General features: G+C 42.8%; 1 protein-coding gene across 1 annotated transcript in view; it reads left to right on the forward strand.

Moving 5' to 3' along the window:
• DCAF13 (DDB1 and CUL4 associated factor 13) overlaps positions 1-19817 on the forward strand; it is a 52813-nt gene extending 32996 nt beyond the window's left edge. Inside the window, exons 8-11 of the mRNA XM_026663595.2 lie at positions 1478-1642; positions 10013-10148; positions 18298-18461; positions 19371-19817. Coding sequence (XP_026519380.1) covers positions 1478-1642; positions 10013-10148; positions 18298-18461; positions 19371-19458 — 553 coding nt within the window. The 3' untranslated portion in view covers positions 19459-19817. The remainder of the gene's footprint in view (positions 1-1477; positions 1643-10012; positions 10149-18297; positions 18462-19370) is intronic.
• Positions 19818-20191: the final 374 nt, after the last annotated feature.

A 20191-nucleotide genomic window follows, 5' to 3' on the forward strand; every position in this document is an offset into this window, starting at 1 on the left:
GCACGGGGAGCTTGGCGGGCCGCAGGGAAGAGCTCCGCTGGCCGCGTGTTTGAGACCCCTGCTTTAGATACAGGGAAGGAAAGAGACAGGTCGCCCCAGGGAGAAACCCCAATGCTTTTCCTTTTTCTCTTTGCCAAAGCACATCATTCTTCTTTTCCCTCAAAGACCATTTCATTCTTCAAATACACTCCTCACTGTCACTAATAATGAACTTACGTTTGAAAAATTCTTCTCCCATAAACAATTTTATTCATTATGAAAAGATAATCTCAATCCAATTTTATTTTTAACTAACAGGCCCAAAAGCCAGGGATTTTATTTTAAAAAACAAACCACACTCCCCCTCCGTTAAATTTTTATTATATATATATATATTTTTAAAGACACTTTACGACATGCACATCCCCAATCCAGTTCAATACTAAATGGCTTTCCCTCATATTTTTGTAAGCCTAGGGTGGCCGCACAGAAATTTTTTTCCCACCACCCTGCTTTGAGGGCAGGGGGACCAGCACTAGGAACCAGAATAGAAGCTGCAAAGTCAGTATCTGCTCCACATGCTGGGGTCCCAGGCTGTCCCTTAGCATCTGCAGCCATTCTAATCGTCCTGCATTCTGCAGGAGATTGGTTCCTTTCCCCATTCTCCAAGCAGGCAAGGATTTCCCTGTAGGCTCCTACTGGGAAAACCTGTGGAGTTGGCTGGCCTGCCTTCAGTGAAGATGCTACTACGCTGATGGGAGAACTTCTCCTGTTGGCGTAGTTAATCCACCTCTGCTAGAGGCGGTAACTATGTTGATGGGAGAAGCCCTCCTATTGACACAGCGCTCTCTACACCAGGAGTTAGGTTCAGGGGGTTGGGTTTTTCACACCCCTGAGTGACTTAGTTATACTGATGTAAGTTTATAGTGTAGACCTGACTTTAATGAGGGCAGTGTAGCAGAGAAGAAAGAGTGGCAGGCAGGGCACAGGGTGTGCCAAATGGAGTCTGAGAAACACTCAACAGTTGTAGATGGTACGTTTGAGTCTGGAGATGGGCGGAGTGAAGGAGGATGATGTGGTAGCTTATGAAGCAGGTTGAGCCAGTGATCCAAAAACAGGCTGAGGGAGAAGTAGAGTAATAGAGACCCACTTTTCCTGTAGGAACAGGAAGGAGTCCTAACTCCAGCAATACAGCTAAACCTACCAGCTAGTATGTGTTCTGTGCCTTTTTTCAAGTCCTACGTTTCTTTTCATGCTTTATTAGCAGTTGTCTGACTTGAAATAAACAGTTTTAGGGCCTAGGAACTAAAAGCTGAGCTTTGTGGGTGCATATAATCACGTACTTCAAAGAAATGTATGGCGATATGACATGCGTTTGATAATTCAGTTCATTTGGAAATTGGTATCTGAAAAGCACTAATCTTTTTCACATAAGTGTTTATATGAGATGGTATTTAAAGCACGGTGCCTTCTTTTAAATAGCACATTTCTTTTACAGCTTGTATACGTTTGACATGCGCTTTCTTGAGTCGCCTGTAATGATTCACATAGATCATGTGTCTGCAGTTCTTGATGTGGATTACTCCCCCACTGGGAAAGAATTTGTATCTGCCAGCTTTGATAAATCTATTCGCATTTTTCCTGTAGACAAAGGTCGCAGCAGGTCAGTGATTTTTTTTCTTTTTTTCAAATCTGTCTCTTGGGTCTTTTTCCCCAAAAAGATGCTTAGCTCTCTCATTAACCTATATAATCAATAGATTCCTATTGCATGCCTATAGGGTCTCATCATATGAATGAATGGAAATACTAAATCACTGTCTACATTTTTATTAAGTATATTAGAGTGAAACTCCTATTTAATTAGCAATGAATTTTGTGTTTTAGTTTTGAGTGAAAATTATAAGTGGAATCCATGGATGAAATTTCTCTAGCCTGTTAAATCATTTGTTTTTCTCCTCTTACTGATATTTCTGGTACTAAGATGCCAAGGACAGAAGTAGTCTAAGTGAAACGTTGACCGTTTCATATAGAACAGGGGATAGATACACTTTGTTTCATTATGTGATGTCCTTTGGGAAGGCAGGCGAATGTTACTTCCCTGTCAAGCAATATATCCTGTTGCAAACACACCTTTGATTTCTGCTGTCACCTCAGACCTCTCTTGACACTATTGCTTTCCAAATATGTCTTACATTGAATATCAGTTCTGAATGATTATTCCTAGATGTATTAGCTTGCGTTTGTCCAGGCAGAATCTCATTTTATTTTCTGCCTTTATTTCTGATCTGTGTAGGTCCCTTTGTATATCTTTGTCACCACTGATGTGTGCAACACCTACAGTTTTGTAGCATTTGCCTTTTTATGGGCTGCTTTTTTCTCCTCCTTTGAATGATTACATACAACAGAATGGAAAAGGTTCCTGTGGAAGCATTCTGGACACTTCTCCCATCTAATTAATTTCCACTGATTTATCTTTTTGTTCATGCTTCTCTAACCGGGTTTTTATCCATGTGACAGTGTTTATATCCAACATAGTTTGAATTATTTTTTTTCATGCAAGATTTCATAAGCATATTAAGTACTACACTAAAGTTTAGATTTCATTGACTGTACACTCCCTTAATTATTTTTTCAATTTGATCAAAATCAAAAAAAGTTATCAGGTTTGTCTGACATTATTTGTTCTCCATAAACCTGTACTGTTTGTGTCTGGTTCCATTATTCTCTACTGTTTTATGTTCTTCCAGTTTTTTATTCTTGCTGCTTTATTTTACTAGAGAAGACTTGCCAAATAGCAAGACTTGCTCTTTCCTTTTCTCAAAAATAGTTGCCAGCGGTTTAAGTTTATTAACAATTTCCTCTAGGATGTTGCAATGCATATTAACCAGACCGGCTGATTCTGTGGGGTCAATTTTACTCTCCAAACTGTTCATGTGCCCCTTTGTCTTATTAAAGGCCAACTTTTTTTTCCTCAGAGTCCTTGATAATTGATCTATAAAACTTTAGTTTTCCTTCTGTCCTGGAATTGTGTTGCAGATACCCACTATAGTTCCTTGACTATTTTTTATTTTTGTATTGCTAAGCAAAGCTGTTTCTCTTATGTCGATCAGATAACTATTTTAATTGGTTTTTTGTAAATATTTTTGATCCATAGAAGGGGAAAAGAGGTAGAACTGTGTAGCACTGAAGGGGGGAGAGGGAAAGTATAAGTGCAAACTACCAAGAAGCTTGCCAAAAGAAGTCTGAGCTGATGGTATCCACTTGTGTATCCAAAAGTATTTGTGTTGTGTGTGTCCCTGGTGCACTAGTAGCTCTGAGAACTGAACAACTTGACTTAAGTACATCTTTAAACCAGGACCACAAGCTTGTCACAGTTAATTCAGAAGACTTTATTCACAGGTAGGTGGGTTAGGAACTTTTTCTTTGTTTTTAAGGAAAGCTTAAATTTGACAGTTGAAACTGTAGGGAAGACCTAGACCTGATTATTCCTACTTGGGGTATGAAGGGAACTTGCCTTTTTGGGTATGTCTATAGTGCAAGTGAAGGTGTGGTTGTAGCATGAGCAGGCATACCTGTGCTGGCTTTAATTTAGCGAGCACAGGTAACAGTGACAGGGTAGATGTGGTGGTACGGGCTTCAGCACAGCCAGATGCCTCAGTACAAGCCCGCCAGGGCGCCTGTGTACATACTCTCGTTGCTAGCCCATGCTGAAGCCTGTGCCGCCACATCTACGCTATAGTTACCTGTGCTAGCTAAATTAAAACTAGCAATAGATTGTCTACCCATCACACTTTCACTTGTAGTGTAGACATATCTTAAGTGGGGAGGGGAGCCTTTGTGGAAGACCTTACATGTTATGAGGAAGCAGTAAACGCTCTTGTTGGTATTCCAAAGTTCAGCCTTGAAGACATATGCCTTCAAAGGTACATACAACTCCCATTGTACAACTCCCATTGTACATGAAAAGGCAGAATTTATGGCTAGATTCTAAGGACATGGTTACACTTGCAGATGTAGAGCGCTGTGAGTTAAACTAGCCCTCGGAGACCGCAGCAGGGAAAGCGCTGCCGTGTGTTCACACTGTCAGCTGCAAGCGCAGTGGTGTGGCCACATTTGCGGCACTTGCAGTGGCATTGGGAGCGGTGCATTATGGGCAGCTATACCACTTGCAGCGGCATTGGGAGCGGTGCATTGTGGGCAGCTATCCCACAGAGCACCTTTTCCCATTCTGGCGCTGTGACTTGTGGGAAGGGGGTGGGGGATGCAGGGCATTCTGTGTCCTGTCCCAATGCCCCATGATGCATCACTTCGCATCCCAGCAATCCCTGTGCTTCCGTCCACAGTTGGTGCCATCTTTCAACGTTTTTTGTACTGCGCGCTCTGTCTTCCCTTTCAGTCTGTGGGAATGGAACCTGAACTTGTGAGGAATATGCTGATGGGTCTCGCCAGCATGTCATGAATTGCAGTTGAGTTACTCTTTAAGCTACAAAGTGACAGTGAGGAGTCCGACGATGATGTCGACTTGTGAAACGCATACAAAACGAGATTGCTTGTGGCATTCATGGACATGCTCACCACAGTGAAACGCTGCTTTTGGGCTCGGGAAACAAGCACTGAGTGGTGGGATCACATCGTCATACAAGTCTGGGATGACGGGCAGTGGCTGCAGAACTTTCGGATGAGGAAAGCCTCTTTCATGGGACTGTATGCTGAGCTCGCCCCCACCCTGCAGTGCAAGGACACAAGATTGAGAGCTGCCCTGCTGGTGGAGAAGAAGGTGGCTATTGTAATCTGGAAGCTGGCAACTCCAGACAGCTACCGATCAGTCGCTAACCAGTTTGAAGTGGGAAAGTCGACCTTTGGAATCGTCTTGATGCAAGTTTGCAGGGCCATTAATTGCATCCTGCTCAGAAGAACCGTGACTCTGGGCAACGTGCATGACATTGTGGCTGGCTTTGCACAAATGGGTTTCCCTAACTGCAGAAGGGTGATAGATGGGACACACATTCCAATTCTGGCACCAGACCATCTAGCCTCCGAGTACATAAATCGGAAGGGGTATTTCTCTATGGTTCTTCAGGCGCTTGTGGATCACCCTGGGCATTTCATTGACATTAACGCAGGCTGGTCTGGAAAGGTGCATGACGCACGCATCCTTCGGAACACAGGCCTGCTCAGGAAGCTGCAAGCAGGGACTTTCCTCCAGACCAGAAGATCACCATAGGGGAAGTCGAAATGCCCATTGTGATCTTTGGAGATCCCGCTTACCCTTTAATGCTGTGGCTCATAAAACCCTACACAGGGAGCCTTGACAGCAGCAAGGAGCGGTTCAACAACAGGCTGAGTCGGTGCAGAATGACTGTTGAGTGTGCTTTTGGTCATCTAAGGGCTGCTGGAGCTGTTTATATGGGAAGCTGGACCTGGCCGATGACAACATCCCCACGGTTATAGCCACATGCTGTACCCTCCATAACATTGGTGCAAGGAAGGGTGAAAGCTTCATTCAGGCATGGACCTCCAGAGGTTCAACACCTGGAAGCTGAATTTGAACAGCCAGAGACCAGGGCTATTAGAGGGGCCCAGCGCGGGGCTGTAAGGATTATGGAAGCCTTGAGGGAGCAATTCGATGCTGAAAGCCACCAGTAATGTTTGGTGCCCTGCACGGGAGTGAAGTGCAGTGGTTCCAATGCTAGTAGACATCTGTGTTTGCTACGTATGATGCAGCGACTTGTGGTGCCTGTTGCTTTCCTGGGCTATGGTATCTTTTTCTTAATGCAATAAAGAATGTTTTCAAAGTCAAAAAATTCATTTATTGAAAAGAAACACAGCTGCATGGGAAACAGAAAAGGCATGACACATCTGTGCTGTGTAGGAGGAGGGAAGGGGGCGGGGTAGGGAACAGGACAATCAGAGTTTTGCATATGTCCTGTTATCATACTCAGCCTTCCTGTCTGGAGAGCCGTGCAATGAGTGCTGCACTTCAGGCTGGCTAAAATGCATGGTGATGGGGGTTCAGTGCAGTGGGTAAGGGTCATAGTTTGCAGGGCTGGGTGGTGAAGCTACAGGTGTTGGAGGCAGTTGGTGGCGATAAGAACCTGGATGTTGGGGAAAGTAGGTTGGTGGTGACATGAGGGCACAAGGGAAAAAGTTTTGGGACAAGGGCTGCAGTGGGGGACGGGCACAGATCTGCTCCGTCTGCATTGCTACGAGCGCCTGTCTTGAGTCCGCTTGGTGCTCCATGATGCTTAGCAGCCGTTCCGTGCTTTGGTGCTGGCGATCCGCATTCTGCTGTTGGAGCCTCCTTTCAGTCTCCCACCACTCCTGCACTTTTTGATTTTCATTAAGGGACTGCTGCATAACTTCGTGCAGCAGGTCCTCTTTGGTTCTTCACAGACGTTTCCTGATTCTTTGGAGTCTTTTGGCCGTTGATAACCAGGACGGCTGGGATCTCAAGGTTGCATCTGTAAAGCCAAAATGCAACACTTAACAGAGGCAGCGTTGTTCACACCAGACAGAGCAATGATTTGGCCACACTTGAAGACAAGTATGGTGTACACAATAGCAGAAATTGCCCATCCCAAAGCGAGCGCACATGACCCACAGGAGCCCCAAAATGGTGAGTAAGCACAGGGACAAGGGGGACTGATTGTTTCACGGCCGTACTGTCCTCTGGGGTTCTGTGCCTTGGGGAGAGCCAACAGCTGCAGGGGGGCCCCTATACTGAACACTGTCCCCACATTTTCCACAGGATGAGTTCATCCTGGAAGGTATCTCGCTGCTGAGGGTGACCTGGGAAGCAAGAGAGGGTCGTCTACTACAATGCGGCTTCTGCCCTGGCCCTTATGCAGCTTGCCTATGTGCAGCAATGGTCCCCCCGCCCGTCACGGCACAGTGGCGTGGACATGTTAGCCTTACTGGGACTAGGAGCACAGTAGCTCTGCCAAGGAACCTGCGCAAGCGGATTGCCCAGCTTCTGCATGAGACCTTTGAAGAGATCACTGAGGCCGATTACCACGTTGTGAGAGAGCACATCAACGCCCTATTCTGCATCTAGGCATGCATGCAGCCCTAACCTTGTAACCCTCTTCGCCCCAAGAGCATGCACTGAACAACTACCTTCCCAAAATAAAAGCCACTTATCGGGCACCTCCTCTGCTGTTTGTTCTTCCCCAAGCACCGTGCACTGCGACAGGCTACCTTCCTCCTGGCTTGAAAACAGCTCCTGGCTGCATGGATCTGGGCTGTCCCCCTCCTCCTCAGCACCCTCGCTCCCGCTTTCCTGCTTCTGCCTTGTTGAACTCTGCTGCTATGGCCTCTGAAGTATCCATGGTGGTCTTCAGAGTGGAGGTGGGAGCGTCTCCAAGTATTGTGTCCAGCTCTTTGTAGAAACGGCAGGTCGTGGGGGCAGCACCGGAGCAGCAGTTTGCCTCCTGCGCTTTGTGGTAGGCATTCCGCAGCTCCTTCACTTTAAAGCTGCACTGCTGTGCATCCCAGTCATGGCCCCATTCCATCATGTCTCTTGATATCTGCCCGAAGGTATCGTAATTCCTATGGCTGGAGCACAGCTGGGACTGGACAGCTTTCTCCCCCCAAACACTGATGAGGTCCAGTACCTCGCCATTGCTCCATACTGGGGATCACCTGGCACGTGGAGGCATGGTCACCAGGAAAGATGCGCTGAGAGCACTCCACGCCTTGCTGAGCAAACAGGAAGGGGAATTTCAAAATTCCCAGAGAATTTAAAGGGCGGGTCTGACAGTTGGTTACCTGCGGGCAGGGCAGTAGAGTTCAAAGTGATGACCAAAATGGCTAGAGCAGGCATTGTGGGACACTTCTGGAGGCTAATCAGAGCACATTAATAGACCAGGGCGTCCACACTGGCGCCACGGCGCTCCAGCCAGGGCGCAGCAAGCGTTATGCTTCTTGTGGAGGTGGATTACCAGGGCGCTCCAGTTGCGGAGCTCTCTACATGCCTTGCCAGTGTGGACGCCTCGGGAGTTAGGGTGCGTGGGGCTGACTTAATGCGCTCTAACTTGCAAGTGTAGCCAAGCCCTAAATTGATGTAAATTGGTATACAGATGCTCCCCGGGCTACGCAAACCCGACTTACGCAAATCCGCACTTGGGGAGAAAGTTCTGTAAGCTAGAAAGTGGTGGGTTTTTTGCGTAATGGTCGGGTATACATTCCCAACTTATGCAAAATTTGAGTTACGCAAGGCGTTCCGGAACGAAACGCTTGCATAAGTCGGGGAGCGTCTGTATTTCTTTTGAAGTTTATGGAGCTACGTCTGTTCATACCAGGTGAGGTTGTAGCCCTTGATACAGGATACTAACTAACTTTTTATAGTTCTTGACTTGTTTTATAAGACCAGTAGCTTGGACTTCAATGGACGCAGCCTGGTCCAGTGTACTGGATGCTGCAATGAGTCAAAAGACCTAGGCATATTCTTGGCTCTGCAATTGCTTTCCTGCATAGCTAGATCAAATCACTTAACTTCTGTGTGCCTTAGGGGTTATCTATATATGGAGTTATTCAGGACTAGCTCCATGTGTCCTCTTATTCCATAATAAGTGTGCCTTGGTCTTATTTAGTTTAGCCCAGTGGATTAAGCTAAACAGGAAAAAAAAAAAGGCACTTTTCCTTTGGAATAAAAGTGTGCATAAATGGAATTGGTCAGGAATAGCTATTGTGCTTTTAAATCATACTCTAACTTAGTCTGAATTAATTTTCAAGTGTACATAAGCCTTTATTTTGCCAACTCTAAAATAGCAATAATGATACTTGGCCACCACTGTAATGTATTTTGGGCCTGATCTAAAGTCCACTGAGGTCATTAGGCCCCCCCATGTTTGTGTAAAAGGCACTATACATGCTAATTATCTGTTAAAACTATTTTCTATCTGGTTTATTGGTCTAATATAGATTTAAATAATACAAAAATTAAAGTTTAAAGGTTAAAACATGAAGTTTGATTAAACTAAAAATGTTCTAAACGTTAGAACATTGGTAAATATGCAAGACGTGGTAAATGTTTGTTAAATTATTTATGTAGCTGAAACCAAGTTATTGCTTTATGTGAATGTTATTGATCCACTTGTTCGCTTGGTAAATATTGAATGAAATCCAAATAGGAGTTTGTTTTAAATAGTGATTTAAATGTAACATTTAGAAGCATTCACTCATAATTTAGCTGAAAAATCTATAGTTTGTTGAACACAAAAATGAAGCATTTCTGAAGGTCAGTGCAAATTTATTTTTCAAATATTGGTAGCATTGTTGAACAAAAGGTTGATCTGTTATCTGTCTACAGAAATTATTAGTTATTGGTTTAAAAGCAACATTACTGTTCTAAATCCTTCACCTGCTTGTCAACAACGGTCACTCCCCAGAGACAATTTTATTTTAAGCTGTTTTCTCATATGGTTTGCAAATTCCTCATTGACTGACAAAGGAGGAGGCTATTTTTCTGGGGGTAAAGGAGGAAAATTGCAGTGAATAGTAACTGACACATCTCCAAATTCATATTAATGCTCTTAGGTTTCAAACATCTTCTCACTCATTCACAGTATTGGTGCCAGACAGACTAAGTTTAGCTCTACAATTCCCATATCTGTAATGCTTACTCAGGACATTATACTAATAAATATTGTGAGTGAAATTTATAAAGAAATAGCTGTCTAGGATTTGTAGTTAGTGTATGTCTGTATGACTGACTTTGGTAATCCGAGAGCAATTCTTCTGCTAGTTAGATGCTATGGAAAAGATGAGGGTTTTTTTGTTTGTTTTGTTTTTGTTTTAAGTCTTATCTAGACAATGTTTTGTCAGTATATTCTAGGCAGAATTTAATTGGAGAACTTGCCATGTATCAGTTTGGAGACTATTCCCCTGTAAACAAAACCATTTTAATCAGTTATGGTTATTGTAGAACAAATATTCAGACCTTGAAGTGAGAACGTCATGATATTTGAAAGGCAGCAATGATCAGGAAGGTAACTATAACACATTTTCTAATGTTTCTTTTGGCTTCTTTTAGAGAGGTATATCATACAAAGCGAATGCAGCATGTCATCACTGTCAAGTGGACCTATGACAACAAGTATATTCTGTGTGGCTCAGATGAGATGAACATTCGTCTGTGGAAAGCTAATGCTTCTGAAAAACTGGGCGTGGTAAGATTGTGCTAGCTTCACCAGTTATCTCAAAACGGATTAAGAAATGAAACAGTATTTTTTCAAAATTAAAAATAAACTTCTAAAAATTCAGAACTTTCTAAAAGGAAAGCTTAATTGAAAATTTCTTTTGAAAAATGAGATAATATGCAAATCAGCATACTCAGTATGGGCACATATTTCACTCATTGCAACCTTTACTGCTACCTCCATTGTTTATAATATTATCATGCATTTTTGCCCTGTAAAGTATTTTTGTCATATTTTATTAAAGTATACTATTCAGCTTGTACCTGTCTGAATAGGATTTGAGCCTTTCACATCTATGATGCAGGTATGAATTCAGCCCTGAGCAGTAGTGACAAAAGACCAAACTCTGTGTGTCTCTCTCCAACAGAAATTGGTCCAATAAAAGATATTACCTGACCCACCTTGTCTCGCTAATATCATGGGGCCAGCATGGCTACAACAACACTGCATACACATTCTGGCATGACCTATGTCCATTAGAGTGCAGTGTCATTATTTGCCAAAAACTGTTCTGTGATCTGTGTGAAATAAGTTGGTGCTCTTTGTATAATTCCTAGTGGGATAGATCCTTATATACTGAAAAACTTGCTCTGGTGTAACTGAATATCTGTCTAGTTAGTCTATGCGAAACCCTAATATAGATGTGTGTAATTCTGTTCAGTGTAATAAACTAATCTGTTTTAAGTGTGACTTAAAACTGATTTAAGCATGTCTGTTAGGGGTTTATACCAGCATAACTAGACAGACTTTTTATTTACCTCAGTGCAAGTTGTATAATACAGTAAAGGGCAAAATCTGATATCACGGTCGATGCTAATTTGTACACTCCTGAGCAGATTTAGTAAGACGATCAAGGTTTGAATGGGCATGGAGAGTGAAATTGCCCTCTCCCTCTCTTGGGACTGGTCTACACTGGGCGGGGGGGGGATCGATCTAAGATACGCAACTTCAGCTACATGAATAGCGTAGCTGAAGTCGAAGTATCTTAGATCGATTTACCTCGGGTCCTCACGGCGCGGGATTGACGGCCGCGGCTCCCCCATTGACTCCGCTACCGCCTCTCGCTCTGGTGGAGTTCCGGAGTCAACGGGGAGCGCGTTCGGGGAATTGATTTATCGCGTCTAGCCGATCCGGCGGGTAGTGAAGACGTACCCTTGGAATAGTCCCTTCAGGTCCTGGTGGAGGCATATTAGTAGGGTAGTTGGGAGATTCTTGCACTGCTACTGCTTATTCTATATCAGTCTGCAGAGCTGTCAGTCTGATATTTTTCACAGTAATGCATTTTTCATTTGTAAAAGCCAGGAAGGGAGGAATCTTAAACTATAATCTGACCGGCAAAATATATGTAGCCTATAAACATTTATATAGTAGCAAATTATCGTTGAAATTAAATTTCTATAAAATGTTGATTGGCCACTTTCTTTATTCAGGCTGCTGCAGTAGTCACTTTGGTCTGCGTTTTGGCTGTATTTATAGGGAGTTTTATATGTAGAGGTCCACATAAGCGTCTTTTGTAAGTATCAGACAAAAACACCTCTAGTTGTAGAGACTATGTGGCATCCACTGTGTACTTCTCTGTTGCTGCTGATTTAGTGTGGAAGGGGCTCAGCTACTGCAGTGATGGGCAGCAGTATAACACGCTAAAAATAATTTGTTTATCCCACTGGTTGCTCATCATATACAATACAGATGCACCCTCTCACATCTGGCATCACAGTATGAGCCAGAACTCCATCTGCTTCATTCATCGTCTGTATACTGACTGAGAAAAGCACTATATCTACCTTCTCCATTCCCCCATATGGCTCTAAAACAGGTGCCGTCCAGAAACAGGTTTGATGTGCACCTTTACTCTGCACACTCTCACACAGTGGACATAGATGAGTAGCTAAAGCAGTGATTCTCAACCCTTCCAGGCTACTGTACCCCTTTCAGGAGTCTGCTTTGTCTTGCATACCCCAAGTTTCACCTAACTTAAAAATTTGGGCTTTGGCTTCAGCCCCGTGTCACTGGGCTTGGGCTTTCTGCCCTGGGCCCCAGTGGGTCTAACGCTGGTCCTGGCGACCCCATTAAAACGAACTTGCCCACAGTTTGAGAACAGTTTATAGAACAGTATAGACAAATCATAGTCTGTATGAAATATTAGTTTGTACTGAATTCACTAATGCTTTTTATGTAGCCTGTAGTAAAACCAGGCAAATATCTAGATGGGTTACTGTACCCCCGGAACACCTCTGCGTAGCCCTGGGGGTACACGTACCCCTGGTTGAGAACTACTGATCTAGAGCATACTGATATACATATAGAATGACTAACATTTGATAGGAATGATGATGTGGTATTTTTGTTGCAGAATGTAGAATATTCCATTATCCCTGTTAGGTGGACAGAGGCAGAATACATGATCTGGAGTTAGGTTGTTTTGCAGAATCTTTAGGTTCAGCTTCCTGGAGTTTCATTTTATTAACTACTGGTGGGAATGGATTACAGTCTAAGAACTGCTGCTTTGAGTTTAATAGGATGGGTACTTGGTTTTTGGAAATTATGGACAAAGGCAGCATACCTTTTGCATGTAATGAACACTGCTACTTAACACTAAGTACAGTAAAAGCTGTGTTATCCAGCACTTTACCAACTGGAAAACTCTCTAAACCAGCATTTCTAATTTTCATTGGAAGTCCGGTTGGTGCGGGGCCAGCAGGCTCCCTACTTGGCTCCGTGTGGCTCCCCGGAAGCAGAGACATGTCCCTGCTGCTTCTAGGGGGAAGAACGGCCACGAGGGGTTCGGAGTGTGGGAGGGGGTGCAGGGCATGGGCTCTGAGGGAGTTTGGGTGTGGGAGGGGGCAGGGGGTTGGGGCATGGGAGGGGGCTCGGTGTGCCAGATCCGGGCAGTGCTCACCTCGGGCGGCTCCCCGCAAGTGGCGACGTGTCTCTGCTGTCTCCTAGGCGGAGGTGCTGCCCCTGCCCCAAGCGCTGGCTCCACAGCTCTTATTGGCCGGGAACCGGAACGCCGCACTCCCTCCCAAGCTGATATGTCTGAATAATTCAAAAGTGAATGACAGAATATAAAGATATGTATATCTTTATATAATAACTAGGGCCCTACCAAATTCACGGCCATGAAAAACACATCGCGGACTGTGAAATCTGGTGTTTTGTGTGCTTTTACCCTATACTATACAGATTTCACAGGGGAGACCAGTGTTTCTCAAATTGGGGTCCTGACCCAAAAGGGAGTTGCAGGGGGTCACAAGGTTATTTTAGTATTGCCACCCTTACTTCTGCACTGCCTTCAGAGCTCAGTGGCCAGAGAGCAGCTGCTGTTAGCCGAGCGCCCAGCTCTGAAGGCAGTGCCCTGCCAGCAGCAGCACAGAAGTAAGGGTGGCAATACCATACCATGTCATCCCTACTTCTGCCCTGCTGCCTTCAGAGCTGGGCGGCCGGAGAGTGTCAGCTGCCCCCCCCCTCCCCCAAGGGTCTGTCCTGGGTGTAGTATGCTTCAACATTTGCATTCATGACTTCTATAATGGAATGGAGAGTACGCTTATAAAATTTTTAAATGACACCAAGCTGGGAAGATTTGCAAGCACTTTGGAAGATGGGATTAGAATTTCAAAACAACCTTGAAAAATTGGAGAATTAGCCTGAAATCAACAAGATGACATTAATTAAAGACAAGCTAAAGTACTACACTTAGGAGGGGAAATCAATTGCCCGTGTACAAAATGAGGAATAACTGTCTAAGCACTAGTATTGCAGAAAAGGATCTAGCAGTTATAGTGGATCACAAATTGAATGAGTCATCAGTGTTATGCAGTAGCAAAAAGGGCTAGTATTCTGTGGTATATTAACAGTCATATGTAAGACACAGGAGATAATTGTTCCGCCCTACTTTGCAGTGGTGAGACCTCAGCTGGAGTAGTGTGTCCAGTTCTGGGCACCATACTTTAAGAAAGATGTGGACAAACTGGAGTCCAGAGGAAAGCAATAAAAATGATGATAGGTTTAAAAAACCCTCACCTGTGAGGAAAATTTTAAAAAGGGGCATATTTAATCCTTGAGATAAAAAGATTGAGGGGGGGACCTGCTAACCCTTTTCAGATATGTTAAGGGCTTTTATAAAGAGGTCACTGATTGTTCTCCATTGTCCACTGAAAATAGGACAAGAAGTAATGGGCTTAATCTGGAGCCAGAGAGAGAGAGGTTAGATATTAGAGAAAAACTTTCTAACTATAAAGATAATTAAGTACTGGAATAGGCTTCCAAGGAGCCTGTGGAATCCCCATCATTGGAGGTTAGACACCTGCCAGGGATGGTCTAGGTTTACTTGGTCCTGCCTCAGTGCAGGGGGCTGGACTGGATGACCTGTCAAAGTCTCTTCCAGCTCTATGTTTCTATGATTGTATAAGAGCATACTTCTGGGGGAAATTTTCAAAAGTGCCTAAATGTCTTAAAGTATAAATCCCATTGACTTTCAGTGGGACTTAGGAATCTGAGTCACTTAGACACTTTTGAAAATGTTTCCCTCTTTATCCTAGTGTATTATGTGTATACAAGTCAGAGAGATGAAGTTAAATTCTGAAATGGAATACAATGCTAAATTCTAGCCAGTGTGATGCATAGATACATGTCAGAGAACACAAGGCTAGTTAGCAGAAGTATACGTGGAAGCTGGCTTCCCCAATTTTGGCTTCCCAAACACTGTAGAGAAGCTGCTTTTACAAAAGGGTCATCTCCAAGCCTGGCTAAGGGGTTTTGGGCTGTGGTCTTCATACTTAGTGCAGTTACGCTCCTGACCCAGCAACAACTTGTGTGGAAAACACCCTGCACAGATTTTTTTCCTATTTAGATTAGATGTTTAGTACCTAATGTGCCTCTCTGCATGATATCTAAGCGTTGTAGTATGTTGAAATTGGTGGCTGTTTGAGAGTCTCCAATCCACCATGTGTTCTTATTCATACAGCTTTTGTAGCATGTATGCATGACTGTTTGTGGGGATGTATGCTAACCAGAATTTGGCCCATCAGCTGTTATATAACTGAGTTTAAGGTTCTTTGTCACTTCAGTGCATAGATATATCTGTTAAAATGCATGAGGAACAGAACCAAGAACAATAAGGAAAATATAATGCTGTTGTATATCAATCAGAAAATCAGTGGTTCTAATTAGAGAATTCTTCTTTGGCTTGTGCATAGTCTTTTACTTCCCATTCAGGCGCAGTAGAAATTAGACTAAAAGTGCGCTGCTTATTTTGTGTCTTGTGGCTGATGAATGTTTGTCTGACTGGAAAGTTGTACTTGCAGCACTGTGGCTGCCAAGTATTCATCAGTTCTGACATGCATGTTTCCTTTGTTTTGTTAATGCATTTGGCATTGCTCTCATTACGCAAAATCAGTGAAACGTTCAAGAATCAAAGTCTCTGCAGGAGCCAGAGGCATACCATGTCTACACTCCACTGACAATTAAATCTACATGATTCTGTGTAAAGATTGGAGTTAAACTAAAACTAGTTGTTGAGCCACAGGAGAGATTGGCCTTTTAAATACAATTTTAGCACTTGGACACATCAAAATAGAAGTTAAACTCTTTTCAGTAGCTACATAAAAATACATTTTAAAATAGGACTTTGTAGCGTAAAAAAACATTCACCATGGGCATCATAAAAACTACAACTTACACTTCAGGTACTTTAGAGTCCTATTAACGTATAATCTGGAGTACCTCAAGTGACTTTTAATGCACACATACCTTAGTCTTGTAGAGGTCTAGGAATTTAAAAGGGGACTGCCTTTAGTTTGATTTGAAGGAAACGAGCATTTAAAGTGAAAAGTGGAAAAGGCAGCATTGATGGAATAAAACAAGTAAGTCTCCTCTAAATATATCTTGGAAAAGGTCTGGTTTTTTTGAATTGTAGAAAACAGGATACACTGAACCTACACTGAGGCTTTGAAGATCTTTACTAAACTTGGAATTGTTAAGACATTTGGTAACTTCTGATTCAGCAACCCATACATGATGAATCCTTAATAGGATTACTCACCGAGGTAAAAGCTGCAGAACTCTCCGATAGCTGGTTCTGTTCCCTTTCCTATAAAAGTAAGGAAAACGGAGCAGGAGACTGACCAATTAAAATGTTTTTTAGTAAGGAGTGGTTTGTATTCCTGTAAGTGTAAAAGTAAAACATTAGTGTGAGGAGAAACTCGAAGCCTGATGGCACTTAGGGTTGCTGTTTACCGTTGCTATCCTATAGGAGATATGGAAAGAGCAAAAGCTTTTGATTTAAGGGTTGAGTGAGAGTTAAAGGAAAGTGCATTTACAGCCCCTTGTATCTTGATCTAGCAAACCATATTAGCAAGAGAACATGAGATTGTCTAAATAGATGTGTGCTCTCAATCTACAGTATCATAAATTTCCATTCTGTGACATAAGGCGAACACATAGGCAGTTCTGGGTAGTATGTGTGACATTGCATTGGTTTAGGAGTGATTTCTAGAGCTTGTGATGAAATGCGAACGTGACTTATCCTCTTAGGAGCTAAAACTTTGTATTGCTGTTTAACAACTCTGTGTGAATTTACTCTGTTACTGAATTGTCCTCTGACAGAAGGAAAACATGTTGCTAAATTGTAAATAAGCTTTACATAGAAGCATTATCCATATACGTATGCATGTTTACTCCCTTAGACCCCTCTCCCTGCAGGGCAGAAATCCCTAGTCCCACCACCCCACCGCAGGGCAAAAGTCCCGAGCTTCAGTCTTGTAGGCGAAGAATGGGGTGGTGTATGGGGGGGCTCCAGGAGCGGCACTTAACCATAAAAGAGCCACATGCGGCCTAGGAGCCACAGTTTGGCCACGCCTGCTCTATAGTAACTAAAGAACTAGTGAAATGAGTCAAATTGAGAGCTGAGCAATAGAAGCTATCTACACTATCGTTATTTTTCTAAAATTTCCCACTGTTGTAGCAGCAGTTGAAATATTTAGGGAGGAAAAGGCTAATGTAGGTACTTCCTAAAAATGAGAAGGGTTTTTAGTCAAACTGTTTTTTTGGAGGGAGGGCAGAGAACACGGAAGGCACAACATGTGGGAGAACAGAGGACATATAACTTTTATTTACTTCCAGCAAAACCAGAGAAGACCAAATGTTTGAGTTTTAAATAAGCTGTGTGTTTAAAAGCACACACACAGAACAACCACTTACCAACCTTCCTTATACAACATAGGCAATAAAAGGGCACAAACCCCATTTAACAAACACCCTTTTTGCAGGTCATCTGTAAGGTGATGGGATAGTCCATTTCTAATAATAAGTGCCAAAAAAAAAAAGCTGTTAACAGCATTTTGGTTATACTTTTAAAATAGACATAATGCAAAAAATTAAAGTGCTCATAGTAATTTTAATGCACGTGTATTGCCTGTACTCTCTATGCTAAGGTATCAATTCAACTGCTTAATGAGAAATAAAAATTACTCCATATGTGCAATATGGCCAAGTTAAAACTTACAGTTCTCATGTGCACATTGCAGTTCCCAATGGACTAATTCCATTAAAGTGGATGAAGATGCTGGGTAAGGTTGGAGCATGCCCCCAACCCAGTGAAGATAACATTCCTGCTGTAAGGAGAGGCTATAGCTAGACACTTAGCAGCATCTCTAGTTACAGTAGATAAGTACTGAAAAGGCTGTGAATTTTTTGTTTCATAGGAAAAGCTCATCACTAGCTGGGAGTTAGGAATATTTTTTCCCTGTTTGCTGTTATATGCTCCACATTCTCCCCTACGTTGAGGGCAAATCCTTTGCAAGATACTGGCAGGTCACCAGTTTCCATTCCCTCTCCCTCCTCTGTGGCATAATAAAGTCTGCTCTTAGAAAAATGAACTTACGTTGTAACTTTTGTGAAACGTAAAATTATGGTACTATATTCTGCATTTGAGCAGTGAGGTGACAAAATGTAATACTTTAAAAAAATATTTACTAGTCTTAAAGTCTCTGCTTTTAGGTTTATAACGCATAGAGAGAAATGGCCAGAAGAAACCACTGAAGCTGTCTAAACTTGTTTGCTTTTAGAGAAGTTCATGTTGTTGCAACCGATGCTGTTTATAACATGCTTGTGTCTTCTGTAGCTTGTACCACGAGAGAGAGCAGCTATGAATTACAACCAAAAGTTGAAGGAGAAGTTCCAACACCACCCTCAGATCAAACGCATAGCTCGTCACCGTCACCTGCCTAAAGCCATCTACAGCCAGGCCAAGGAACTGCGCATCATGCGAGAAGCTCGTCGGCGGAAGTACGACTCTTTATTTGTTTTCATTTTGTCCTAGTAAAACGTATTCTGTCCCATTGCTGTGGCACCAATGCATGAGGTCTCTAACAAGGGAACAGCTCTTATCAATGACTGGTATCAGTTTGGTCAAGTGAATAAATCAATTATTAGACTGGTTGTTTTGGACTCTGTGGAGTGGTAAGTGCAGACCAAGCTGCCAGGAGTAGCAAGAACTAGTTTCCTTCCCAGGCTCTCTGAAAGGGTGGGAAAGGACATAAGGTTATAAGGAGAGGCAACACCCCCTCTCAGCCTTATGTGTAGTCATATCAGAGGGATAAGTCTTGGTGTGGGAGGATGAAAGTCTTCTGGCTCCTTGTTGCCTCAAGATCAGTGTGAGAGTTTTTCAGTTCCCTGGGACATCTCTACAGGTCCCTGGGAGCAGAAAGGGATGGGGCGCTGAAAGCATCTGTGCATGGCTGGTGCCATGGTATTGAAAGAGGAGAAGTTGGCTGGCACATGCATGGAGAGGAAATGGGAAGTGGTGGGGCTGAATGTGATTGTTACACTCTGGCTTGGCCACGCTTCTCAGCTGATAGACCCCTATAAATATCTGCTCCCTGCAGATAATCCTATTTACAATTAAAAATAAATAAATAAAGCTGTGCATGCTCTAGAAAGAAGATTCTTAAAAATGTGAACTCTTCTAAATTTGCAGTTTAAAGGATTTTCAGATGGCCAGTATTCCTTTTTAAAGGAAAAAAATTAATAAATTTCAGCCACCTAAATTGATTTGGACTCTGAAGACATTAATTTTTAGGAGCAGTGGAACACTTGCTGTAGTACGCTAAGCAAGAAGCTAGTATTTCTGAACTTGAACACACCTACTGCTGACATTCTCAATCTCACTTTTCTCTTTCTCCTGTCTGTTTCCAGGGAACTGAATCGCCGTAAACACAGCAAGCCAGGATCCTCACCATTTGTGTCAGAAAAGAAGAAGCATATTGTGGCTGTAGTGAAATAATTTTTTGCTGGCTTATAGCATTGTTTGTAATTTTTTATTTAAATAATTAGCTACACTGTACAAAAGTTAGAGGATCTGCTGCAGACCCTGCCACAAGTGGTGCGGCTCACTTTTCTTCTTTGTATATCCCCCTTCATTTCTCAGGTCATCATCCAGTTTGGGAGGTCAGAAGAATTGGCCCCTTTAAAGTCCTGTAATCAAACTTGCAGCTGGTGTAAACTGATCCACCCCTATATATCCCAGTAGAACTTCATTTGTAATACAACCAGAACATTTGACTGTGGGGGTGGTACATCAGTGTATCAGCCCTTTCCCCTGCCACCTTCCCTACCAGAAAAAGGGTGAACTTGCTTCAGCATTGCCTGGTGTTAGAAATTACAAACTACATTGTTTTTTACAATGGTAATTATAAAAGGAAAAACATTTTTGGTAGAAGTGAAGAAAATGAATATCGCATACAATTAGGTAAATCAGAATTGTGCTCAATAACTATACATTGCACTGTACTTGTTACCGTGCAACATACTCTTGTTTCTCTTTGATTAGAAGGGATTCAACAGCACTCTTTGACCAACGTAAATAACAGGACTTTGTTGGTTTTTCCTGTGTACCCAGTCAAAACCTTCAAGGCCTGTTGTATCCTGATAATATTAATAGAGTTGTTGAATAAATGTCTTTACTTCTCAACTTAATTAAAACCTCTTAAAATTATTCAGTGTATCTCTCTCATCTA

This window comes from Terrapene carolina, unplaced genomic scaffold, assembly GCF_002925995.2.
Source record: "Terrapene carolina triunguis isolate 2854851 unplaced genomic scaffold, T_m_triunguis-2.0 Scaffold58, whole genome shotgun sequence".
Lineage (NCBI taxonomy): Eukaryota > Metazoa > Chordata > Testudines > Emydidae > Terrapene > Terrapene triunguis.